The 26,300-nt window shown below is 36.2% G+C and overlaps 1 protein-coding gene across 2 annotated transcripts; it reads right to left on the bottom strand.

Moving 5' to 3' along the window:
• Positions 1 to 480: 480 nt before the first annotated feature.
• Positions 481 to 24,880, bottom strand: LOC128229313 (uncharacterized). 2 transcript variants are annotated; one of them, XM_052941166.1, is made up of 35 exons: positions 24,733 to 24,880; positions 22,618 to 22,773; positions 22,170 to 22,391; positions 21,699 to 21,938; positions 20,447 to 20,545; positions 19,980 to 20,111; positions 19,621 to 19,752; positions 18,397 to 18,528; positions 17,722 to 17,853; positions 17,259 to 17,393; positions 16,746 to 16,877; positions 15,798 to 15,935; positions 15,417 to 15,545; positions 14,949 to 15,086; positions 14,589 to 14,726; positions 14,039 to 14,173; positions 13,333 to 13,479; positions 12,715 to 12,859; positions 12,239 to 12,348; positions 11,933 to 12,108; positions 11,564 to 11,651; positions 11,363 to 11,433; positions 7,540 to 7,576; positions 7,106 to 7,203; positions 6,825 to 6,950; positions 4,719 to 4,873; positions 4,292 to 4,427; positions 3,979 to 4,128; positions 3,542 to 3,674; positions 3,257 to 3,330; positions 3,000 to 3,131; positions 2,415 to 2,534; positions 2,066 to 2,214; positions 1,733 to 1,868; positions 481 to 1,413 (listed from the first exon to the last, which is right to left on the bottom strand). In XM_052941166.1, exons 1-35 carry the CDS (start codon positions 24,794 to 24,796, stop codon positions 1,342 to 1,344), a joined length of 4,509 nt encoding a protein of 1,502 aa, XP_052797126.1. In that variant the 5' UTR covers positions 24,797 to 24,880; the 3' UTR covers positions 481 to 1,341. The 2 variants fall into 2 exon arrangements, with proteins under 2 accessions (XP_052797126.1, XP_052797127.1); XM_052941167.1 differs by having other exon boundaries at positions 12,257 to 12,348.
• Between the last annotated feature and the right edge of the window lie 1,420 nt (positions 24,881 to 26,300).

The raw sequence follows: 26,300 nt of genomic DNA, 5'->3' as shown, positions 1-26,300 counted from the left end.
CCATTTTTTCCTTATTTTATGATTCCTGTTTTATTACAAATTATATAAGTTTATGCTGATAATATTGAACATAAGCTTAGTAACAGCAGCTTGTCGTGAAGGACAATCTGGAAATCTGGCCTTACTGTTTAGTATACTTATGTATATTACTTTATGAATTATGCACCAGTATTGACTTAGAGTCACTAATCTGAGTCACATTGTCATTCGTTTTGTAACGATTTGTTGAATCTAGATTGTTGTTTTAATATAGGGAATATAATTTAAAAAAATAAAAGATTAAAATAATTCAGCACTCTCTTCTTACGAAAACCTATCAGCAAACTTGTCGTTTAAATGGTGTTTTTTTACGGTAAAATACTTAAATTTAAAAACGTCAGATATTAGTTCATTTCAGACATGAATTGTTATTGACACCTATAAAGTAACCGTTTTTTTGGATGACCTTTGAAATTATTGTACAAAAAACAACAGAAATACTGGAAGTGCTGATGTGAAGGTAGTGTTTTAATATACAGCAGGCTTAAACAAACAATATAATTATTCTGTACCATATATTTAAAAAAAAGAAAACAGCAAGAGTAAAAAAGTAATAAAACATACAACTACAGATGAATGGAGTAAAGCATACTGCTACTGCTACTGATTATATACAAATATAAATAAAAGGAGAAAAATCCCATAATTCCACAATATCATGTACAAATACAAATAAGGGAATAAAATATAATGCTACAATAGCATAAACAATAAAATACGGTACAGTAAATACTGCCCAAATGCAAATCACGTGACCATTTATAGATATCGCGTTCCACTTATTATAAGTAATCTTTGATTTTTTGTTGATTTTTACCTCCATTCACCTTGAACAATTGAAATGATATAAACAAAATCCATGAAAAGGAAAATAAAACTCTAATAATAATATAGATCAAGGGTAGACAGATTTATTCTTCATGTCAAGGAAGATAATTTCGTAGGAGACTGGATGCTGATACTCCGCTATTTGGTATGTGGTATTCAAGTTATCAGAGAACATTCGATACTCCAAAGGTTGAATTTGGGGAGAAAATAATACCCTCAGTCAGTCTCATTTCAAGCAGTATGTCTAGTCTTCTAATAATAATAATAGCTCAAGCAGCTAACAACTGTTTATTAAACTGTTAAGCATGCATAACCAAAATTTTACAAACGAAGATCGTTATGTACGTTCTATCTTTCTAGAAACACTAGAAAAGGCCGGTCAAGAACGACCGGCAAATTTTGTTTAATAGGGTTTATTAGGTTTAATACATAATCCGTCACTGAAGCACTAGCTCCATGGAATATATCTCACAGTCAGACATTGTCGCAGGTTTCTCTTGCATTGGCGTGGTCCAGGGCCACATCGTGGCAGAACTGAAACTGCTCCTGAAACAGTAAAAAAATAGTACATCATTTCTTATGTAGGAAATATTAAGACTTAATGCTCTCTATTGACACTGCAACTACATTTTAATGCTTTGACTTTGCACATAACGGGAACAAAATAGCAAGATAAATGCAATGAAAAATGGAAAAATTGCTTAAAACCTTAACATTTCTATGTTTGATGTTTGTTTGCTAGTAAAACCATTTAGTTGGTAAAAAGTGCTGATTTAAAAAAAAAAAATAAAGAAAAAACTGCAGTTTTATTATCCTAAATGGCTAGATTGTAAGGCTGAGCTATTTTTTGAAATCGTTAACATACGAAATTTGGTACGAGTTGTTGCCTGCGTGTCCGTAAGTGTCGTATAACGAGGGGGACAGATACGGCACCTGTCCAGGTCAGTATAGCAAGAACGGCAAACAACACCGCCACCAGGCCGCTTCGCTCGAAGCCCGTACTGTCAGGAATGGTAACATAACACATTTTGACACTAATTTTTTGAAATGTTTACTTACATTTCAGTACCTTTTAAACATAATTACTGAAGAAGATGTTTTCGAAGTTTATAAAACAATTAATAATACATCATCAACATTCTTGGAAATTGCCTTATTGGCTCATTACTGTCATAACTTAACATAAGAGTATACGCACAAGCAGGTTATAAGGACTGGACTTTTTCGATTCGCCTTTCGAAGTGTCTCAACTTCATGTAGAAGCATCACAAATGACTTCCGATCCGACGGAACCACCTGTCGCATCGTCCATTTCCTGTACACCAGCTGGCAGAACTCTTTCTTACCCTTAAATTACAATTGACGGCCATATAATTATACTCAATTGCTAACACGAGCTCCATAAAATGGCTATGGCACTTTCGTTTTTATTATAATCTTACATTTACCAAGATTAATAATGAAGAACAACGTCGGATACCCTATTATAAGACAATTATATTGAACAATTATAATATTATGATCTTTATTGTAAAATCAACCGTTACCCCAGTTTTGTTTGTCAGTGAGTATTTTCTGTGTATTATGCTGTCCGATGTTTTCTCCTTCTCAAAACGAACTGTGAAAGGTCCGATTGTGCTTGACCCGCTGGTTGGAAGTTTACCAACCTTTAATATACATTCAAAACACAATTTGAATAAAGACTATTTAAGGGATATGGGTGTTACTAAACAATATGTTAATATATTCGGTAAGACATACACAAAATACATAAAAAAGTACTGCAAATTGCTGTCTAGGGTTGATTCAGAGCAATGGAAGACACAGCATTGTAGCACCGGCTTAAGACGTAATTATTCGTAGTAATTTTAAATCTAAAATACTAATATCTACACTATCGAATTGAGTTGAAATGAATCAATGAAAGATGATACATTGTCATTTTCACTTCACCGGCTTAAACAGTACTTTGTTTTTTTAAATCCAACGGAAAACACCATCTAAATCATTTTGGAGTAAATTTAAGTCTAAAATACAAATATCTTAACAATCTAATCGACATGAAATGAATCATAATCGTGAATTTAAAAGAAAGACGAAGACAATTTGCTATCCAGGGAACCTACACCAACCTGTTCTCTCCCTTCGTCCGGGAATGAGACCACGATGCGGATGTCGAGGTCGTGTATAAGGCGACAAAGGTCCACTAGCGTCTCCTCTAGGGGTGTCTGACTCACCACAAATGCGTATCGTTCAAACAGCGTCTGCAACATAGCACATGTTTGAATGCGTGGTACATTATGGCTATACTGTTTGCGGCGATCATCGAAAATAAAGATACCAAATCTCCTGAATTAATGACAACGATTTGTAACATTATAACATTTACCGGAATGTAAACAGCATTAATATAGTCGTTGCGTCCGCTTACTGGCGTGCGAAGGATAGGTCTGTACATATTTTCTGAAATGAAAGGAATACTCTCTGTAGAAAAAGATGTGCTTTATCAAAAACTATTTCAAGTTACATGCAAGCACAAGAACACACACGCACACGCACACACACACGCACACGCACACGCACACACACACACACACACACACACACATAAGCGTGATAAAACTGTCATAAGTAATAGAACATATGATACGAAATACTTCATCAAACAACATACGAGCAAGTACGGACTGTGATCTGTTTTTGCTGACGTTCTCCGGCAAACTCGCAATAGAAAAGACGTCCATCTCTTGACCATACGAATCCAGGCGAATTTTTGAAAACACCATCGTCTGGTAGGCCTTTTCATTCTGAAATACGGAGGATTTCCAAGGGCGCGAGGTATTGGCTACAAAGGCTCAATATTTTTGAAAATTTTGAAAGAGAGTACACATTTTGAACAGCACAAGATGCATGGTTGTCAAATCGTGAATCTAGTGAAAACTGCCAAGCAGTATTTGTTAAAACACACATATGTTTTGTTTTTTTTTTCTTTCCTTTTTTATATTGACAGGTGTTTTCTGTTTGTTTGCATTAAATTGTTAACACGCTTTTCTGATTACGAATGAAAGTGTGAAAGAATTACTTAAATGTTGTGTGTACATGAGTACGTACCTCATATTCTAGTAGAATGTTTGTCTTGTTGAGGACGGGGTCGACCTTGACGAGGCGCTGGTGTTCATTGGGAAATTCATCAACCGGGACTGGCCAAGAAGACAGTACAAGGGCCTCGTACATTACCTCGTGTAGGAATTTGTACTGACTCTGGAGATTACGAAAAGTATATAATTTTAACGATTATAACCTTAATTTGTTTGAAACATTATATATTTTCTATTTTTAATATAGCTCATTTTCAATAAAAGGGATAATATATTTAAGTTTTCTGTTGTTCTAGAAACCAAGCAAGATACTAGGTAAGCCATACGAGTGTTTGGACCATATTGACGCGCTGATCCCTCAGAGTGTGCACACACTGGAATACGTCAATGACGCCAGTCTTGTTACCCTGGCTGTGTAGAATGTCCATCGCAATGAATGTTCCAGTTCGTCCAACACCAGCGCTGGAAGGTACAGAAAAACGCAAATTTATAGAAGACTACGTTGTCGCTACTTCCCATTATCATCTTTAGTATATAAATGGACACAACCCTGAAGCTGACAAGATCGAATCCTAACGACACGCGATAAACTAGATAATTTTACCAAAGGGAAAATGATTGAAATATATCTGTGCTATAGTATTTTCAGTACAGTATATTTTTTTAAAAACAGTTAATGCAAAATAAGGTCACGATTCGCAGCATATCTCATGTTGGTCAGATTCATGGCGGTAAAACCATAAATTCACTCACCTGCAATGCACAAGCCATGGCGCTACACGTTGGGGGTCGTACGCGCGGACAGTGTGCCAGAACATGAGCAGGCTGGCGGGGCTATCCGGCACATCTTTGTCCGGCCACGCTGTGTAGTGGAACTGGCGGACACTCCGTGCTACGTCCGGGTTAGTCTGTAACAGGCTAACAGCTAAAGTCTTCTTTCAAACTCTATATAACGTCGGATTGTATGATAACATTCTAAAAACAAGAGGTATGTTTCATTCCTGCATTCAAATGGCCAAAACAAGGATAAACTATACATTTCTTTTATTTTCATTGAGATAAAACTTTTAGAAGGATCATGAACCCAACAAACAAAATATGTTTACGATGAACATGTGTCATAATATTTGAAATGAATAGTAAGTTGTAGAACGGACGGGGTGGGCTACTTTTTTATGCACTGCGTCATCCAACTTAGTAAACATCATACATAATGGAAAGTAGGAATTGAGAATCGGACCAAAGTCATAATCGATCATCGAAAAACATCGGACGAGCAATTTCGATTAATCATCGATTATATAATCGAAACGGAACAAGTGAATATATTACAAATATATACAAAACTATATTGGTTTGTACATATATGTCTTTAAATGAATGAACATATTACAATCAGTTATGTTTTAAATGATGTTTTGTTAAACATTCCAGGTTACAATTAAAAAATGTTCCAATCGTTTACATGAAATACTTATCAATTATCATGACATCATGTTGAAATGAATTTATATTTTTCTAGCAAGATATAACATGGGGAAATGCTGAATAAATCATCATTTTTACTTGATATTTTTTTATATATATTTGATATTACAATGAAGATGATTTTTTACTTTAAAAAGGCCATTTCAGAGTCTGAGTCGAAAATTAGCAAAAGTGTGCATGCCAGTTCAATAAAACCAATGCTACAAGATACAAGAATATATATTTAAATATAACATGTTACATTATCTGTTTAGCTCAATGATCCATTTTTACATGAAGAAAAATAGAATGACAAGAACCACTTTCACGATTTTATGCAAAAACGTTTTAAAGAAAATCAATACATACACAACACGGTTACTTCCCTTTGCCGTACATAAGCGATAATCGATAATGGAATAATGAAATCGATTATCGCCTAACTCGGACACAAAAAATCGACTTTCGACAATACTCGATCATCGTTTTATCCCTAATGGAAAATGTCAACACTTTCCGTATCTAATGCAAGTATTGATACAGTCCGTACTGAATCTGAATGAAACAAGTGTCGATACAGAATGATATATGTGTCGATACAGTCCGTACTGAATCTAATGAAACAAGCGCCGATACAGTCCGTACTGAATCTGAGTGAAATAAGTGCCAATATATTCCGTAGTGTTCCTGAATGAAACAAGTGCTGATACAATATGAATGTAGTACGTACTGTACGCGATTGGCGCTAGTGTCGATACATTCCTTACTATACCTGAATAAAACAAGTGCCAAAACAGTCCTTTTGGTTCTGCATGAAATAAGTGTCGATACAGTGCGTAATGCACCTGAATGAAACAAGTGTCGATACAGTACGTACTGTGCCTGAATGGAACAAGTGTCGATACAGTTCGTACTGTACCTGAATGAAACAAGTGTCAATACAGTCCGTACTGTGCCTGAATGAAACAAGTGTCGATACAGTCCGTACTGTACCTAAATGGAACAAGTGTCGATACAGTTCGTACTGTGCTTAATGGAATAATTGTCGTTTCAGTCCGTACTGAACCTGAATTCAGTCCGAACTGTACTTGAACGGAGAAGTTTGATGACCATAGGCCAAATCTTATTAGTTATAAATCGGACAAGCTATTTGTGTTCAAGATCACCATGGCATTGACCTAAGACCTACCAAACTCATCATCAATAGAGTTCATTTACTTGTCATTACAACCACCCTTCCAAGTTTGATCTTAAGTTACAGAGTACTTTAGTAATCAATCAGACAAGGTTTGGTCTACCGACATATAGACATGTTCAATGCTATATACTCCAGCATCTTCGAAGGCGGGCATAGTAATCACTTCTCGAACAAAAATAACATCACCGACCTACCTTCTCGAACACTGTTAGATCCCTGACAGCAAAGTCGCTATTTTCCTTCCCTGCCGTAAGCTCCACCACAAACATACCAATCTCCTTTTCCTCATTCATCTCCCCCCAATACGGCAGGCATTTGATCTGAAAAGTTTATATCACGTTACTACTGCAGTGTTTCTGATATGATATATTTCATGGCAAAAAGTAACAAGCTGTTGTATAAGTGCGTGCGCTTTAACCAAGATATTACACAGACGTATTGTTTTCTATGTGTATACAAGCTATGTGACACTAACTTTTCCCAGCTCGACGGGGTTGGTAACCATGACGACTGTAATGACGCTATTTTCCCAGATCATCCGAACAAAGTCTTCAATCATAGCTTCCATAGGACCTGGCCCGTCAGAGAGTCGAAGTTTATAGAATTAATGTTATTCATAGAAACAGATACAGGAAAAAACAGTGATTTTAGTCATATATAATCATCGAAAACTATATTTTCGTGTTTTATTTATCACTATTGTCATAGAAACAACGGGTGCATATATATTATATGCATATATATATTTACGTACTAGAATTTAATATTGTAATTTAATATTCGTCGATGCATTCGAGAAGACTCATGGAAAAGTTCAATTATTTGACAATTATTAAAATGTTGCCAGTAATGTCCATTGCGTAGTTTAGAAAATAAACTAGAATTGTAATGATATCTGATTATAATTACCTTGTGAAGCAATGAACTCTGGCCTTCCGGAATAACCCTTTCAAAAGAAAGTGTTTCAGATATCAGAAGTGTTAAATTGAGTTTCAGATATCAGAAGTGTTAAAACAAATGAGAAAAATAATTGCGAAAATTGACACTTTCCTTTATCCAATAGGCACAGGTTTTGACATATTTTATTTGTGTCTCGGAATCATTTAGTTTATGAATAAAACAAAGCGTCGATATATTCCGTTCTGTACATGAATGAACGACGTGTTGGTACAGTTCGTAATTTACATGAACTAAGAACGTGTTGAGGCAGGCGGTATTTTACCCGAATGAAGTCCGTACTGCACCTGTATGAAAAAAGTGTCGATACAGTCCGTACTGTACCTAAATGGAACAAATGTGAATACAATCCGTACTATACCTAAATGGAACAAGTGTGAATACAGTCCGTTCTGTACCTACATAGAACAAGTGTCGATACAGTCAGTAGTGTACCTGAATGGATTAAGTGTGAATACAATCTGTACTATACCTAAATGGAACAAGTGTAAATACAGTCCGTACTGTACCTACATAGAACAAGTGTCGATACAGACAGTACTGTACCTGAATGGAACAAGTGTCGATACAGTCCGTACTGTACCTGAATGGAACAAGTGTCGATACAGTCAGTACTGCACCTGAATGAAACAAGTGTCGATACAATCTTTACTATACCTAAATAGAACAAGTGTGAATACAGTACTGTACCTACATAGAACAAGTGTCCAGACAGTACTGTACCTGAATGGAACAAGTGTCGATACAGTCCGTACTGTACCTGAATGGAACAAGTGTCGATCAAGTCAGTACTGCACCTGAATGAAACAAGTGTCGATACAATCTTTACTATACCTAAATAGAACAAGTGTGAATACAGTCCGTACTGTACCTAAATGGAACAAGTGTCAAAACACTCCGTACTGTACTTATATAGAACAAGTGTCGATACAGTCAGTACTGCACCTGAATGGAACAAGTGTCGATACAGTCCGTGATTTACCTGAATTAAACAACTGTCGATACACTAGGTTCTGTACATAAGTGTCGATACAGTCCGTACTGTACCTAAATGAAACAAGTGTCGATACAGTCCGTACTGTATCTGAATTAAACAACTGTCGGTACACTAGGTACTGTACCTAAGTTTCGAAACAGTCCGTACTGTACCTAAATGAAACAGGTGTCGATACACTCCGTGCTGCACCTAAATGGAACAAGTGTCGATACAGTCCGTACTGTACCTAAATAGAACAAGTGTCGATACAGTCCGTACTGTAACTGAATAAATCAAGTTTCGATACAGTCCGTACTGTAACTGAATGGAACAATTGTCGATACAGTCCGTATTGTAACTGAATGGAACAAGTGTCGATACAGTCCGCATTGTACCTAAATAGAACCAGTGTCGATACAGTCCGTACTGTACATAAATAGAACCAGTGTCGATACAGGCCGTGATGTACCTGAATGGAATAAGTGTCGATACAGGCCGTTCTGTACCTGAATAGAACAAGTGTCGAAACAGGCCTTTTCTGTACCTGAATGTAACAAGTGTCGAAACAGGCCTTTTCTGTACCTGAATGAAACAAGTGTCGATACAGTCCGTGATGTACCTGAATGGAACAAATGTCGATACAGTCCGTACTGTGCCCGAATGGAATAAGTGTCGATACAGTTCGTACTGTACCTGAATGAAACCAGTGTCGATACAGTCCATACTGTATCTGAATGAAACAAGTGTCCATACAGTTCGTACTGTACCTGAATGGATCAAGTTTCGATACAGTCCGTACTGTGCCTGAATGGAACAAGTGTCGATACAGTCCGTACTGTGCCTGAATGGAACAAGCGTCGATACAGTCCATATTGTACATCAATTAAACACGAGTCGATACAGTCCGTTCTGTACCTGAATGGAAAAAGTGTCGATACAGTCCGTACTGTGCCTAAATGAAACAAGTGTCGATACAGTCCGTATTGTACATGAATGAAACAATAGTCAGTGCAGTTCGAACTGTACCTAAATGAAACAAGTGCCGATACACTCCATGCTGTACCTGAATGGAACATGTGTCGATACAGTCCGTACTGTGCCTGAATAGAACAAGTGTCGATACAGTTCGTACTGTGCCTGAATGAAACAATTGTCGATACAGTTCGTACTGTACCTGAATGGAACAAGTGTCGAGACAGTCCGTACTGTGGCTGAATGAAAAAATGTCGATACAGGCCGTTCTGTACCTAAATGGAACAAGTGTCGATACAGTCCGTTCTGTACCTGAATGAAACAAGTGCCTATACAGTCCGAACGGTTCCTGAATTAAATAAGTGTCGATACAATCCGTTCTGTACCTGAATGGAAAAAGTGTCGATACAGTCCGTACTGTGCCTAAATGAAACAAGTGTCGATACAGTCCGTATTGTACATGAATGAAACAATAGTCAGTGCAGTTCGAACTGTACCTAAATGAAACAAGTGCCGATACACTCCATGCTGTACCTGAATGGAACATGTGTCGATACAGTCCGTACTGTGCCTGAATAGAACAAGTGTCGATACAGTTCGTACTGTGCCTGAATGAAACAATTGTCGATACAGTTCGTACTGTACCTGAATGGAACAAGTGTCGAGACAGTCCGTACTGTGGCTGAATGAAAAAATGTCGATACAGGCCGTTCTGTACCTAAATGGAACAAGTGTCGATACAGTCCGTTCTGTACCTGAATGAAACAAGTGCCTATACAGTCCGAACGGTTCCTGAATTAAATAAGTGTCGATACAGTCCGTACTGTACCTGAATGAAACAAGTTTCGATACAGTCCATACTGTACCTGAATGGAACAAGTGTCGATACAGTCCGAATTGAATCTGAATGGATCAAGTGTCGATACAGTCCGTACTGTGCCTGAATAAAAAAAGTCTCGATACAGGCCGTACTGTACCTGAATGGAACAAGTGTTGATACAGTCCGTGATGTACCTGTATGGAACAATGTCGATACTGTCCGCATTGTGCCTGATAGGAAAAAGTGTCGATACAGTTCATACTGTGCCTGAGTGGATCAAGTGTCGATTCAGTCCGTACTCTGCCTGAATGGAACAAGTGTCGATACAGTCCGTACTGTACCTGAATGGAACAAGTGTCGATATAGTCCGTACTCTACCTAAATGGAACAAGTGTCGATACAGTCCGTACTGTGCCTTAATGGACTAAGTGTCGATGCAGTCCGTTCTGTATCTGAATGAAACAAGTGTCGATACAGTCCGGTCTGTGTCTGAATGAAACAAGTGTCGACACAGTCCGTACTGTGCCTGAATGGAACAAGTGTCGATACCGTCCGTACTGTACCTGAATGAAACAAGTGTCGATACAGTCCGTACTGTACCTGAATGAAACAAGCGTAGATACAGTCCGTACTGTGCCTGAATGGAACAAGTGTCGATACAGTCCGTACTGTGCCTGAATGAAACAAGTGTCGATACAGTCCGTACTGTACCTTAATGGAATAATTGTCGATATAGTCCGTACTGTGCCTGAATGGAACAAGTGTCGATACAGTCCGTACTGTGCCTGAATGAAACAAGCATAGATACAGTCCGTACTGTGCCTGAATGGAACAAGTTTCGATACAGTCCGTACTGCGCCTGAATGAAACAAGCGTAGATACAGTCCGTACTGTACCTGAATGAAACCAGTGTCGATACAGTCCATACTGTGCCTGAATGGAACCAGTGTCGATACAGTCCGTACTCTACCTGAATGGAACAAGTGTCGACACAGTCCGTACTGTACCTGAATGAAACAAGCGTTGATATAGTCCGTTCCTCCTTGCTGTTTCTTCAGGTGTACCCTTGAGTGATCGTCTGAAAGTTTATACTTTGAATAGATATTTGTATTATTTACCACGCAACAATCGACGTAACGTATGATCACAGAAATTCACTGAACGTGATAATCGAAACGTGTTAGTTTTAACCATAGGTAATTACTCACAAGCATACAGGTTCTTGTATCTACTCTTGCCGGCATTTTCCGGGTCTCTGGCAGCGGTGGCTGGGTGAATCATGCCAGTTGGAATTTTCTTTAAATATAACATGATTTCCTTAATAAGTATTGCTATTTCTAGGCAAAGCCCAATTTAACAGGTAGGACACATCATTAGAATGTCAATAAATGACTTTCACATTTTAATTTCTTTCATTTACCAGGGTTTGATAATTTCATGGTTTTGAAACAAATGAGGAGCCTCTCCTTAGATATAAAACATGCGATACTTATTACCATAAAAACATAGTCTTTGTAATATTTTCAACACGAATTCTAGATAATGTAAGTAAAGTATACATGACTAGGAAGGTTCACCGTATATTCAGTGCTAAAATATGTCTGGTCGGCAGACTTTGTGACTATATAGCTGAGCAGCTGAGACAAGATCACGGGGTTACGTGGTGACTGCCCCTCTTCACCATTCATGTTTCCGTAGGTGGGCTCAAGTACAACTACTGGATCGTCCGGGGGTGCCACAGGAAGGGGCTGATCTAAGGCGAGATATGTCCATAGTTTAGCTGACGGGTTTCCGGTAAGTGATAGTAAAGATTTTTTTTAACTTTTATTTCTTTATACATATGCTTTTAGACACCTAGTTTAATTAATACATTCAATAAATACCTTGAAAATAAACTTTACGTTGTTTATTCCCTGACTCTTCAAGATCATCAGATGGTTTTGTCTGGGCCTTACTTGTTCCAGGATGACGGATATCTGCAGACTTATGTATCCTGTTAAGTATGTGTTGCGTCAAAACTATACTTACAATTTAAATGTCATTCATATTACACTAATTCATCTCAAATTGACAGTTACCAGCTCATCCTGGATTTAAACACAGTGGCTTGATGACAAATGCTCATTGAAGTCATAATAAATCAGTTCAACTAGACAAAAAATACACTTACACACACTTGAACATGTATATCATCAATATAGTGCATTCCCTTAAACATAAAATGAAGTTTGGCAAAATCAAAAGTACCCTATACTGTAGAAAATGAAACAAGTGAAGAATGTTCGCCCGGCGAAAATGTAAACAAAGACACTGTGGATTTAAAAGCAAGTTGTGTTTTCAATAAAAAATAGTTGCTTACTTATTTGCTGGCTGTTTCTTCTGGTGTTTTTCAGCTTCATGCCTCTTCATCAACAGAATAACGACTGTTACCGCAATAATGGTGATGATCAAAACTCCACCTCCAAGAGCTCCAGCAATTGCCACTGTAAAAGGCTGTGACGGCCCTAACAAAATAACTTGTTTATTTAATCAAGTCGCTTAGTTTAAATACATCTTATTCAACATATCAAACAGACATCAGAATGAAACATTAAATGCTTCATTTGCATAGGCATGTTGTTTTGAAACAAAAGTAAATATTTGAATGTTACTCTAGTTGCTAATAACAACATAAACATTTGAGAACTATCCATGTCTTTTAAAAACGATATACATACACGCGTTTATTGAAGCGTATATTAAACGTTGTAACTATAGCTGCTACACTTTTCAAAAGATTATTTATTATATGAACGAATTCTAAATGAGTTTTTAAACATTATGCCTTTGCCTTTTGTACTAGATAATGACGAAAAAGTACCTTACTGACAATACTATGACTTCAAACATTGAAAGACCGAGTCGGATATGTCGTTTAATATACTTTTTTTGTTTCATAGATTATATAATAGTAAGAACAATACATCACAGTAACTACCTTTCAGATTCTGTGTACATCCATCTCCAGAGAACCCCGTCTTGCAGCCAAGTGGACAGGTCCCGTTCTCCGGGTGACAGGATTTGTTTCCGGCGCACATTCCACACCGCTCCTGACAGTCCACACCGTGACTACCAGCCTCACATCCTTGTTTGAACGAACAAAACATGTACATAATGCAAATCAATGCATCAAACACAAATATCTATATAGAACGTTTTGCCTCGTCGTTTTGCTTGTGTTCAAAAGCATTTGCTATTCACATAAAACACTAAAAGAGTTGTTGGACCTTGCTTGTTGTTTTGTTCTGTATCATTTTAGTCCAACATTATACACTGTTTTATTCATCTTTTACTGTTAGCCTTTAATACTGAAACATTTCTTACAGAGCGTTTTGCGTTTAAAAACGTATTGTTTGCTTTCAATATCATGTGCTTTTAGACTGAAACAACGAATGGTTTGTAACCGCAAGTTATTTCAGTGTTCTATATCAACAACTTTGACTGCTTTCTAACGCAGGATAGTTTAAAACCACAGAAAAAAACAGCTGACATTTTACAAAGTATGCACTGAATTTCATAACAATTGTCATGAATAAGTTTATTGACAGGAACGTAAACGTCTGCGTATATGTTTCCTTATGTAAGACCACTTTTAACGAACAAGTTTTCATAGAAAAAAGCGTAAATTACAAATAAGAACCAACCAGTTTTGCATCGTCCATCATTTATGTAGCCAGGTATACATGAAATACAATGACCATCCATTATATTACATGTCGCTCCCTCACAGTGCCCACACTTTTCCTGGCAATTCCGGCCATACCTTTGGTCAGGACATCCTAAAATAATAGAGTAAAGTAAAAATCAATATTATTCAAAAGACACTTTAAGTAGTAAATCCAGTGAAGTACAAACGTCTTCTTTAGCTAGAAACAACAGATAATTAGACTCTTCATCAACATGACTCGTGTTTTTAACGGTATACTCAAGAGACTTGCTACAACTTATTAATTAATGCAAACATTTTTTGTCTTAATATTGTGATACAGCATTGATAAACATTTAAAAATATAGAGTGGTAATACACGTTGCTGTTTTATGTTGTTTAAAAAAACGAAGATGTCCTTATTTTCATTACACACTTCATTCATCATTTTTACTAAATGTTGTTCTATAATAAAATAAATATATGAAATGGACATAGCATTAGCATTGTAATTTTCTAAAACAAAAACCATAAGAACGTATCCTTACTTTCACTACACATTGTGCCTTGCCAACCCCGCTTGCAAGAGCCACAAAAGCCGGTGGTTGTGTTACAGGACGTTGGATCTTCACAGTTTCTGCTACATGTTTCAGAGCAGTTGTAACCATATTTGCCGTCGTCACATTCTAGAAATAAAGTTAATGTATTGTGAAATTTAATATGGTTGTCCGAATTAATGGACGTCCAAATATTCAGAAATGCATAGATTGCGTGAATTAGCCCCAACCACCATTAACGTTTAACAGAATGTCTATGCACATAACTCCTAGCACACGATCTTATCCCGAATTAATAACAAAAAGGTTTTAAAAAATCTTATTTGCTGACAAATAGGAATATTTGCTTACTTTCCATGCAGTCCGGTGATATTTTATAACCATATTTACATCCACTAAGGCAGTGGCCATCGGTCTTGCTACAGTTTTCAGCATGGCAACCTCCACACGTTTGACCGCAGTTTTTCCCCCATGTTCCAAGCTCACATTCTGGCCAAACAATTACAAGAATCATGCGGATGATACAGCCTTAGTCAATGTGAATAATTCGACTTTCTCTTCCTCTGCACGTTTATTCATTTTGAGCATGTGTTCTAAGTTTCAAGGTGCAAAGTATATTACAGTTTTGCAACCTGTTGTGGACGACGAGGACACAAAGAATGTGGCAATAACAAGATCTTTATATTTAACAAAAGACACGAAAATGTGATCATGTAGATGTCACAGTGGTTTTTATACTAGTTGAAAAGGATGATGTATAAACACGCGTATGTCCAAATTCATTTCGATAGTTGCAGAAAGTATATATATGAACACTACCATTAATACACTTCGGCAATTGGTATCCCGTTTGACATGAGCAATGGCCTCTCACACGGTCACATGTACGATCACAATGCACACTGCAATTTCTTAAGCATTTCAAACCAAATGTTCCAATTGGACACTCTGAAACGAAACATACATTTATTTGAATTCAAAGTAGTTACAAGAAGAACACACACGTCGTACAACTTTAATATCGTTTTGAATGTCGTATAGTGTCGGTAAAAGGTCTAACCAAAACCTTAGTTTGTTTTAGTAATTTAACACCTTAACGAGGCAATGATATGTGCTAGTCAGTTATATCTGACAAACACTGCTTAAGCAATAGATAACAATATGTTGTAAATCACAAGCTACAAAGTAAATTATTAGTACTTTCAAAACATTTTGGAGTATGTTGATATCCAGGTTTGCAGCCTTCCGAACAGTTGCCTGACACTCTGTCACAGGGACTATTCAAACAGTATCCACAACCATGTATGCAGCGTGAACCGTAGTAACCGCCTGGACACTCTGGATCACAAAACGCATGATATATAAACAACCGTGCTTGATGCTGTAGTAAAAGTGGTAATTCTGAAGGAAAAGTCATCGTCTTCATCGTCCTAGTAGTAGAAGTAGTAGTAGGTTTAGTTGGTGTTTTATTATTGTGAATGTAACATACTAGTAGTACTAAAGACAAAGATTGGGTATGTTTTGGTTATGGAACGTATTATTGTATGTAATGATTGTGCCGGATATGTATTTTTGGGCCTTCGAATATATTAGTTTATTTAGTGTTGCATTTAAATGATATTTAGGAAAGCAATGCTAAATACTTCATAATGATATTTCTAAAATTGCGTAAGATATGTGTTTAAAAGTAAGACCATGCATGGCGCATTTCGTATACTCCACTTTACGTCACATATATGGTGTCGATAATAACAAATCACAATATTTAAATTACACGCAAGATTTACATATCAGTATTTTTAAATAACCGGAGAGTTTAAAACAGGAATTATCAATACAGTTGAAATCAGTAGGGGCAAAGACGTGGTTGCTATGGAAACAGAGGAAAGTGAGTGTCATAAATCTCAAAAAATGATGCGCCAATAAAAATACCTTTACATAAAAATGAAAAAAAAAAACTAAATTACATTGAAAAATTCATTGTTGGTGCTCTTTTTATTAATGACAATATACATATTTATTTTAAAAAATAATTTTGTTCGAAGGCCCAAAATCGTGACGCATATCATAGTTGACAAAATTGTTACAAAATTCTTCAGAAACATATTAATTTTGACCACCAACCATATGCACATCCAACTAACATACCTTTGTCACATTTAGATCCGTTCCATCCGCTTTTACAGTCCAGACACAGGCCAGTAGTCTTGTTACAGGGACCTTTGCAATTTGAATTACATCTGCCACTGCAGTTCACACCAAATGAGCGATTGTCACAAGCTAAAAAGCAAGATATTTTAGTAAGTAAAGCAAAGTATAACATGTCGGGATATTGTTTTGTTTAACAACTATGATATGATTTTGAAAGCTAAGAGGGACTAATCTGAATTTGTTGTTGTCAGTGAAAAGCGTGTCAAATATAGACGCATCTCAGGTTAGTATCACATTACATTATTGTATTATAAATAAACAAGGTAATTATATCTCGTTCGGGTCAGTTTTCAATCTGACATTTTCATTTAATTGATGGTAATGTTACTAAGTCTAGACTAAGATAGTTACTTGATACACTGTCATCATAAAACAATATAACGTATATCGTCAACACATAATTTATTAATAACTATTATATTCCATGTGATTTTGGGTCTGTATACATACGTTCTTGACAAGTGTTTAGCTGGTAACCAGGCAGACATCCCGTTTTACAGAAGCCGTTGTAAGAGTTGCATTCTTCAGTAGCACACTGGCCACAGGTTTTGTTACAGTTCATTCCCCACTTAGTCTTTGCGCAGGCTGCAGTTAATAGAATAAACATAATAGATTATAACCATAGAACTAATTAATTCCGTAGAAGTTTCTAAATTATATTACAGAAAATACCTCAGTATACCTTACGTTATATAAAAAACATGACTGAATAAATGCAATGCACGAAATGCAACTAATCTTAATGGACATTGGCAAATGCTCACAAATTAGACACATATTTGAAAGTTCTTAGGCAGCAAACTCTACAATACATCTATAATAATGCGTATTATATGGGTTTTCATCTTGGCACGGTAAGGCAAATATTTACACCAATGCTTTAAGAATATAAATCATTTGGCTGTATGCTTACATTTGTTGCATAATCGCCCCTCAAATCCAGCTTCACATGTAGTGCAGGTTCCGTCAATAGTGTTACAAGGTCCAACACAATGATCGCTACATTGCTTGTCACAGTTCTGGCCGTACGTGTTATTGTCACAGGCTGTTGTTTCATATGAGAAAAAATAGTTTACGTGTGTTAACTGAACCAAACCTAACAATACAGGCTAAAACAAAAACGTGTACCCTTATCGAATACTTTGGCACCTTGCATGCCAAACTAAGACAAAAAAGTAAACCAATAGTATTTAACAAAGGATAACATATTTAAATTTTGAACAGAAGTTTAACGTTATTTGTGGTGTTTTATTCGTAACCAAGATAGCTTTTATATTTTCTGTCAGTTCAATAATTAAAAACACGTTGGTTACAAAACCGTTCCTTATACCCGGGCTTGCATATTCTACAAGAACCGTTTACTTTGTTACAAGGTTCAGAACAGTGTATGTTGCAGGTGTTGGTACAATTTTGGCCGTATTTGTTTTTGTCGCAAGCTAAAGAAATTGAAAGTGGTTGACTTACAATTTGCAGACAAAATAAATCTCTTATAGCTGGAAATTAATGCATATAAGTGCATTTAGTAACAGTTGATGAAAGCGATTATCTTTTAATAATTGTCAATGCATAAAGAAGCCAATTTTCATACGTGTGTTGCAGAACTTCCCCTGATATCCTGGTTGACATGACCAACAAGCTCCGTCCTCATTATCACAAGATCCAGAGCACGTATCGCGACAGTTTCGGGAACAATTCCGGCCAAAGGTTCCGCTGCGGCAAGCTATACAGGTTTACGAAGGATATAAAGGATTATAAGTATCTTCCATGGCCGAGAGTGTAAGATAGGTCCATTCCGACCCAAGCGTAGGGTGTTTTGCGGAAACGAGATTTACCGAGTTTCCGCAAAACACCCTGCGCGAGAGTCGGGATGAACCTATCTTACAAGAGCGGCTATGGTAGATGCTTTTTCTCCCACCTCAGTTAAACAAAATTAAGTAAAAATGTATTTTTTGCTTGAACTCTTTTGTGCTTAGTAAAAATAATTGCGTATGGATATGCGATAGCACGTGGTTGTCATGGATATGTGCGTAGTGATCCAGTTAATGTTAATAGTCAAATCGGTCTTTTTAAATAGTTCTAAGGAGAATGAAGCATTATTTCTTGAATGGTGCGTGATAACTGTTTTTGGTGACATTTGATGCGAGAAATAATTAATTAGCGTTCTAAATATTACCATAAGAAGATTTTCTTGATGCTACTGACGACAGTCTTCAACAAGGGAAGTAGTTACAATCAGAAGGTGACCATTAAAAAGGAGTTTCATACGGGCATTTTATATTCGCCCGTGGGCAAGATAAGAATATCTAGCATGGTAAAATTATTGGATCTACTTATCTGAGGTGGAAGAAATGTTTATTTTTACAAAACATGACTTATTAGGAGAAAGCCTTTTAAGTACTTTTTAAGCATATAGACTATATAACATTTATTCTGTTATGGTAACAATGCAGTCAAATATTTCAGAGCCGTATACGATATTAATGGTAAAGACATACAATAACTACAATATGGTCACTTTTTCCTGAAATGCATTTAAAGCACGTCCCGTTAATCTTGTTACATGGATCGAAACTTGACTCTCTACATAGTCGGATCAATTCGGACCAAAGCTATAGGTTTAGCAGGCTAGAAAAATTGTCATGTAAATATGATCTCGAAACTTCCGAAGAAGCCAATACCACGAATATGACCACCAGAACCTTACGCCACACATGTTTATTAAAAAACAACAACATTTAAACATATAACTTTAAAAAAACGAACGGCATGATACAAATGTAGTTCATGAGTTTTTGAATACAGCACAACATACTTTCATTGCAGAACTGCCCTTTATATCCTGGAGAACACTCGTTACAGGTCCCCATCACATTGTCACATAGACCGGTGCAATGTTCATTGCATTTGTTGGAACAGTTAGGACCGAATGTGTTGTTAACACAAGCTGTACAAAAAAAATGTTATGTTGTTATAAGGTTGTTATTAGACAATGCATATTCAATGCAAAGAAATAGCAATGCTTATTTAATGCTGGTATAACGATAATATTTATATATTTCTCACTGTGAACTAAATTGAAAGGAATAGTTTGCTGTTGAAAGTTTATATATAAAGTTAAACTATATTTTGCTCCTCATTCAAACTGTTACACGAATTATAATATGTTCTTACTTTCGTTACAAAAGTCCCCATGATACCCAGGTGCACACGAACTGCACTTCCCGTCGCCCTTGTTACAGCCATTAGAGCATTGTTTGTTACAGGGGATGGAGCATTGTTTGCCGCGCATGCTGTTATCACAGGCTATGAAATATATAACTTCTGTGATTTTTTTGGTGAAAAGAACATTTTTTTTTATGAACTTAAAATTAAACTTTAATTAAAAACAAATCCATTTCATTAACAATAAATTCAATTAGATTACCGACCCAAACTTATTTGTAACTTTTAACATAGCTTTTATAAACTGCTATTGAAGATTGCGACTGAAACTATAAAGCTTTGGAATTTAAAATATTAAATACTATATTTGTTTTCGTTTAATTAGAAAACACTAAAAACTGGGTTTAAAATTGTGTTCATGCAATAACTGGCCGAAGAGAGGAAGCCTTGTGGACGAACAGAAAGGGCGCACTTACATGTTCCAGGACAACCACCGGTATACTTGTCACAGGGGGCTTCACCTCCACAGTAACATTCCTTCTCACAAGCATCACCCCAGCGGCGATATCCACAAACTGGATTGGTGAAACACATTATGTATAATCAGTTAACATACGTGTTTATTACACTTTGCTCGAAACAAAAATACAGCCACAAGTAGCTAAAACGAGAACATGGAATGGAAGATGTTTTTTCTCCCACCTCAGTTAAACAAAATTAGTAAAAATATATTTTTTGCTGGAACTCTTTTGTGCTTAGTGAAAAAAATTGCGTATAGATATGCGATAATTCGTGGTTGTCATGGATATGCGCGAGTGATTCAGATTATGTTAATAGTCAAATCGGTCTTTAGATAGTTCTAAGGAGAGTGAAGTATTATTTCTTGAAAGGCGAATACTTTTAATTTCCAAAAACTATATCTAAGCATTGACATAATATCCTCCTTAAATTAAACATTTTTGTGAGAAAAATAATGCAAGTTGTTAATTAATCCTTACTGTCAACTTTCCATTTTCAGCTGTAATTAAACCACATAATACGTGTCCATGTCCGACTCGTATTAGTATATAAGTAGAACAGTTGTAAACGAAATGTGTGCAAATATGCGTGTTATTATTTCTAATACATGTATCACTTAGATATTTTGTTATTCTTTGTCGTATATCCTTGTGTTTATTCTTTGTACATATTTGTTATAAAACTGATGCCCACATGGGCATAGTTCTTGGATAAAATTGAAAACTGAATCAGCTGAAGTCCATGCCCGCAGGTAGTAATTCTGCGTATTCTGCGCTTTGATTATGCTTTATTTATAGACTTCTTATATAAAAGAAATAACTTGAGGTAGTATTTACTAGTGTAAAAAAAGAAATAATAGTAGATAACTTATTGACGTATTTGCATATGTATACCCAAAATATAAATATGTTTTAAAAATAAATAAAAATAGAGCAAACTAAACAAAGACAGTATTTAAATGTATGACGATGATTGTCAAGCATATTATAGTATTAAGAAAACTCTACCATAAAAAACATAGTATGAACTTTGTAATATTTCAAATTAACATGTGTTTATATATTTCATTTTGTTTGTAATTCGGATTAAAGAAAAGTTCAACATGTATAAATGTTTGTGTTTGTTGTCAGTTTGTACGATATTTGCCGACATGGGTCTATGACCTTCGTATATAAAAAGCTGTAGGTTAGTACATTTGAAACAGCTCACCTTGGTTGATATTTACATCACAAAGTTCCAATCGAGACCGGTTTGAAGCAAGTGTGATTCTTATGGTGTTTCCCAATGACGAAGGTCTACAAAAGAACTTGATGGTGGTGTATTCGCTATCCTTAGCGAGAACAAAACCATCACCCTGGTAACAACGGTGCTCTTCAGACGGCCACAATTTCTTGGTGCTTTTTTGTTTCGAAATGGTCGCAACAGAAACAGTAAAATTAGCGAAATACACTGAAATAAGGAAATCTTAGTTTAAATAAGATATTAAAGTTCGCCTAAATCATTCTGAAATGCAATACCAGTTGATATCAAAATGTGTTTTCATTCCGGAATGTTATGTTTTCAGTGTATAAACATTCACGTTACGAATTTTAATTGGTAACTTAATTCTTACGTTATAAACACGTTCATTTTGTCTGTCAAAATAAAGAGGATGAACCTTTCCAACATTGACATACTTACGTCGCAGATTTTGCTTGATGGTCATTTCGATGACGGAGAAATTGACACTGTACGGGAACCAAATACGCCACCATGGTGGTTCTGTTCTGGATTTATGTGCATATTTTGTGGAACTGCAAGTTGTAAGATCATCATCCACAGCCAAACTGGCAGAGCGTTGTCGTGATTTTGGTAAATTGTCGGAATGCCTCGGTTTTGTGGTTTTGCCGTGTGCAATATCGCCTATCATTATAAAAAAAAAATTGATGTTTCTAAAATGTACGGTACCATGTGCATTATCGTCTAATGTTAGAAAGAGTGTGATGTTCCCAAAAGGTATGGTAAAGCGTCAAAAGCATATTCTATTAGCCATTCCCTTAAAGCAAAGCGATTTAAGACTTGCTCTATATACTATATAGAGCAATTATAGGCAATGAAAAGTATCTGTGTTTAACTATTTGTCACTCACGGTACAAGCAGCTAGAACCGAACATGCCCGGGGCGCAGCCCGCGTTGCACGTGCCGCTTGTCTGATCACATTCTCCCCTATCCTTACACCAACAGGGGAGCTCACAATCCGGTCCGAATCTCCCAATACCATCATTGTCTACTGTGCAGTCAGTGCCTATAATGATACGATGAAAACTATCGTGTTATGGGTGTAAAAGTAATGTCCGGAATACACGGCTCTAGCACAAAGTTTTAGTCGAATGCGACGCAATGTTGTTATAACTGGTATATTTTGTCCAACGTCCACTTCGAAAGTCTCCAAGTAAAACAGCATACATGTATTAAGTGTTAACTTGATTGTAATAATAATAAATAACAGTGATAACAATTCCTATTCACTAGTTCAAAAATGTTAATGCTATGTTTTGTAAATTTGATTGAAAATCCTAACAGAGGTGTATCCTCGATGCTTGTCAAAAACAGAATGCCTCATCAATATCTTTGGTCAGTATCTACCACGTGACTCAGCGGGCTTTAAATTAATTAATATTACATAACATATATCCATGCTGGAACGCCACATTTAGAAATAAGACGTCAATGATTGACAACAAAATCTAACAAAAATGCTACAAGTAATCTATTGCAAATATTTGGCGATTTAGCACCTATATTGTGAGAAGAAGGAAAATCACTATCTTACATTATAAATGCATAAGGTAATTTGATAATAGGAGTTCGATCACTTAAATGTCGCAACTGAATATCTCTTTTTGAGAAAAGTGAATTTCTTAGTTTGAGTTTACGAATTAGAAGAAAAAATATTTCCTTAGTTAAATGTAATGAACGCTTGGTGGCGCTGTAAGTCAGCACGAGGAAATGTAGTATTGGTCCGTGAATTTGTCATTCAGCTTTGGACAGTCAGACTGGTAAGACTTGACTAAAAATTAATTTTATAAAGTTGAGCATTTTTATAGAACTTGTGTGTATATTGATCATGTGCGAGTGCCTACATGAATAGGATATATAATACAAATTTTAATAAATTGTATACATATTTAAAATGTTTATGTATATGGAAATGATATAATTGGATTATATGAAGTATCTGTAACAGTTGTCTTATATTTCTTAAATGTATCTAAATATTAATATGTGTGAGCTTTCGAAAAAGTGTGTACATAATGTCATAGTTAGTCATAAGTTTTAAAGTCGTATACCAGGGTCATGTGGTCAAATTGAAATAAGTAAGAGAAGTTGTACGTCAAAAACTCCAAAGTTGTTTGTGTTTTTTTTTGTTTCGTCAAGCTTAATCCTTACTAAGACGAGCCTAACTATTGAAGATATATTTACATTTTTTACGCAACGAGTCGGAGAAAGTGGAAGTTTGGGTGTCTTAAACCCTTTCTTTCCTATTATATTATTCATTGGCTTGTTTTACAGCGAAAGTTGCAATAGAACCTAAATAACTAGTATTGTATAACAGAAACAAACATGTATGCATGCACTTCCTAGTAACAGTCTCTAACTATAACTTTCTTATTTCTTCACCAATTTAAAGGAAACATAGCGCAGTCTATGCCGCTAACAAAGCCCCATTGTCTTTAACCTATGGAAAGCCATAAGTCCCGATGGTATTTTCATAGCAAACCGCTTTCCATATTTACCAGAGTTTGATTTAGCGTGTAGTTTCTTGGACAAACCTTTCGCAATTCGGCCGTCTGACGGAGCACCGTCAAAACATTATTTTGGAAACAGGTTTGTCTAAGTGTTTGATGAAACTAATCACCTTATCAAACTCCAATAATAAAACGAAGGCGTGGCTCTTTAAGCGGCTAAGACTGCCCTTTGTCTCATTCAAAATGGTGTTCTTAAAGAAAAGTTGTCTTTGATTAAAGTCTTCTTTATAAGCACAATATTGTCTTCTAACGTAGCATGTATGACGTAATTTATCACATGGTATACACACACTGGAATATGCGTTAAACAAATAAATCGCAATATGACTGTAATAATTAAGACGTGACGTTACAATCGAGCCATATAAAGAATTCGCTTTGCCACCATTAAGGCTGTTCACGGGCTGTTTACGAAGAATAGTTCGATTATATATTGTAACAAGAATAGCACATACCTGTTACGCCTGTCACACGCAATACCAAGTAGAGAAAACTTATCCTCCACAAAACAACGAGCATTATTTCATGCTAACATATACCATGGTGTGCTGTTACAGTATTAAAATAACATTATCTACAATGGTTAAGAAAAATCAGCTAAGATAAGGAAGTTTTCGGAAAATACCATTTATGTCAACTTCAGTGTCATATTCGTTGCTTCCGGAGCTGCCTTCTGTTCATTTTAAACAATAAGGAAGCTTTCACAAACAACAAAGTACAGCTACTTGTTGTGGGCCTTTTAACGTTGAGTCAGACGTGACTGTATCATGTACGGTGTGTATATATCATTTGAATCTTATTTAAGTATGTATCACATCACTAGCGACTGATATATATTTCGCAGTTTTTGCCTTTTTATCCATTTCGAAATTTACTGGGATTGTCTACAAGGTAAATCCCAGATAATTTCAACAAGAGGGCCATGATGGCCCTAAATCGCTTACCTGAGTAAAGAGTTTAACCTTTGTAATCAATATAGCTTAATATTTGTTCTCAAAGAATATTGAAAAACATACTGGTCAAACATGTTGCCTGGATAATCACTGACAGGACTTGTCACAGTTGCCCGCATACTGAAAGGACTTGTCACAGATTCCTGCACACTGACAGGACTTGGTGATTGACTGCACACGGACAGGAATTTGTTCAGTTGCCTGCACACTGACAGGACTTGATGATTGACTGCACACTGACAGAATTTGATTCTCATACCTAAACACTGACAAGACTTTGTTCAGTTGCCTGCACAATGACAGGACTTGATAATTGACTGCACACTGACAGAATTTGATTCTCATACCTAAACACTGACCGGACTTGATGATTGACTGCACACTGACAGAATTTGATTGTTCATACCTAGACACTGACAGGACTTGATGATTGACTGCACACTGACAGAATTTGATTCTCATACCTAAACACTGACAGGGCTTTGTTCAGTTGCCTGCACACTGACAGGACTTGGAAATTGACTGCACACTAGCAGCACTTGGTACAGATAACTGCACACTGACAGGACTTACTTACTTACCTGCACATTGACAGGACTTTTTCAGTTACCTGTACACTGACAGGACTTTTTCTGTTCCCTGCACATTGACAGGACTTTGTTCAATTGCATGCAAACACACAGGACTTCGTTCAATTGCCTCCACACTGACAAAACTATGTTAAATTACTTGCACACTAAAATAACGTTTAGTATAGATACACACACAACAAATAGTGCACCATCCAATAATATCAATAAACTGGCTTGAGCAATAAAAATCAAATATCAGAACACTTCAAGCACCTTCCACTAATATCATTGCTTCTGCCATCTAGGTCAACATCACCTTCCTTCACATGTTCAAATCATATTTTCCTTTAAATATATGAAGGCTTTTCACTATCCACACATCTACACAGAAGATACGATTGTACCTTAGAATAATCTACATGATGTTTACAATAATCTAAATGAAGTGTAGATAAGATTGTACCTTAGAATAATCTACATGATGTTTACAATAATCTA

Source organism: Mya arenaria, chromosome 3, assembly GCF_026914265.1.
Source record: "Mya arenaria isolate MELC-2E11 chromosome 3, ASM2691426v1".
NCBI lineage: Eukaryota > Metazoa > Mollusca > Bivalvia > Myida > Myidae > Mya > Mya arenaria.
Note: the sequence above shows the minus strand (reverse complement) of the source record. Positions and strands in the feature narration are given on the sequence as shown.

Coding starts and splice junctions, on each gene's coding strand:
- LOC128229313 (XM_052941166.1), bottom strand. CDS start 24,796: ATGCTCGTTGTTTTGTGGAGGATAAGTTTTCTCTACTTGGTATTGCGT. Junction 12,349..12,714: donor AAGAAACAGCCAGCAAATAA/GTAAGCAACTAT, acceptor CATACTTAACAG/GATACATAAGTCTGCAGATA. Junction 2,215..2,414: donor CACTGACAAACAAAACTGGG/GTAACGGTTGAT, acceptor TTGTAATTTAAG/GGTAAGAAAGAGTTCTGCCA.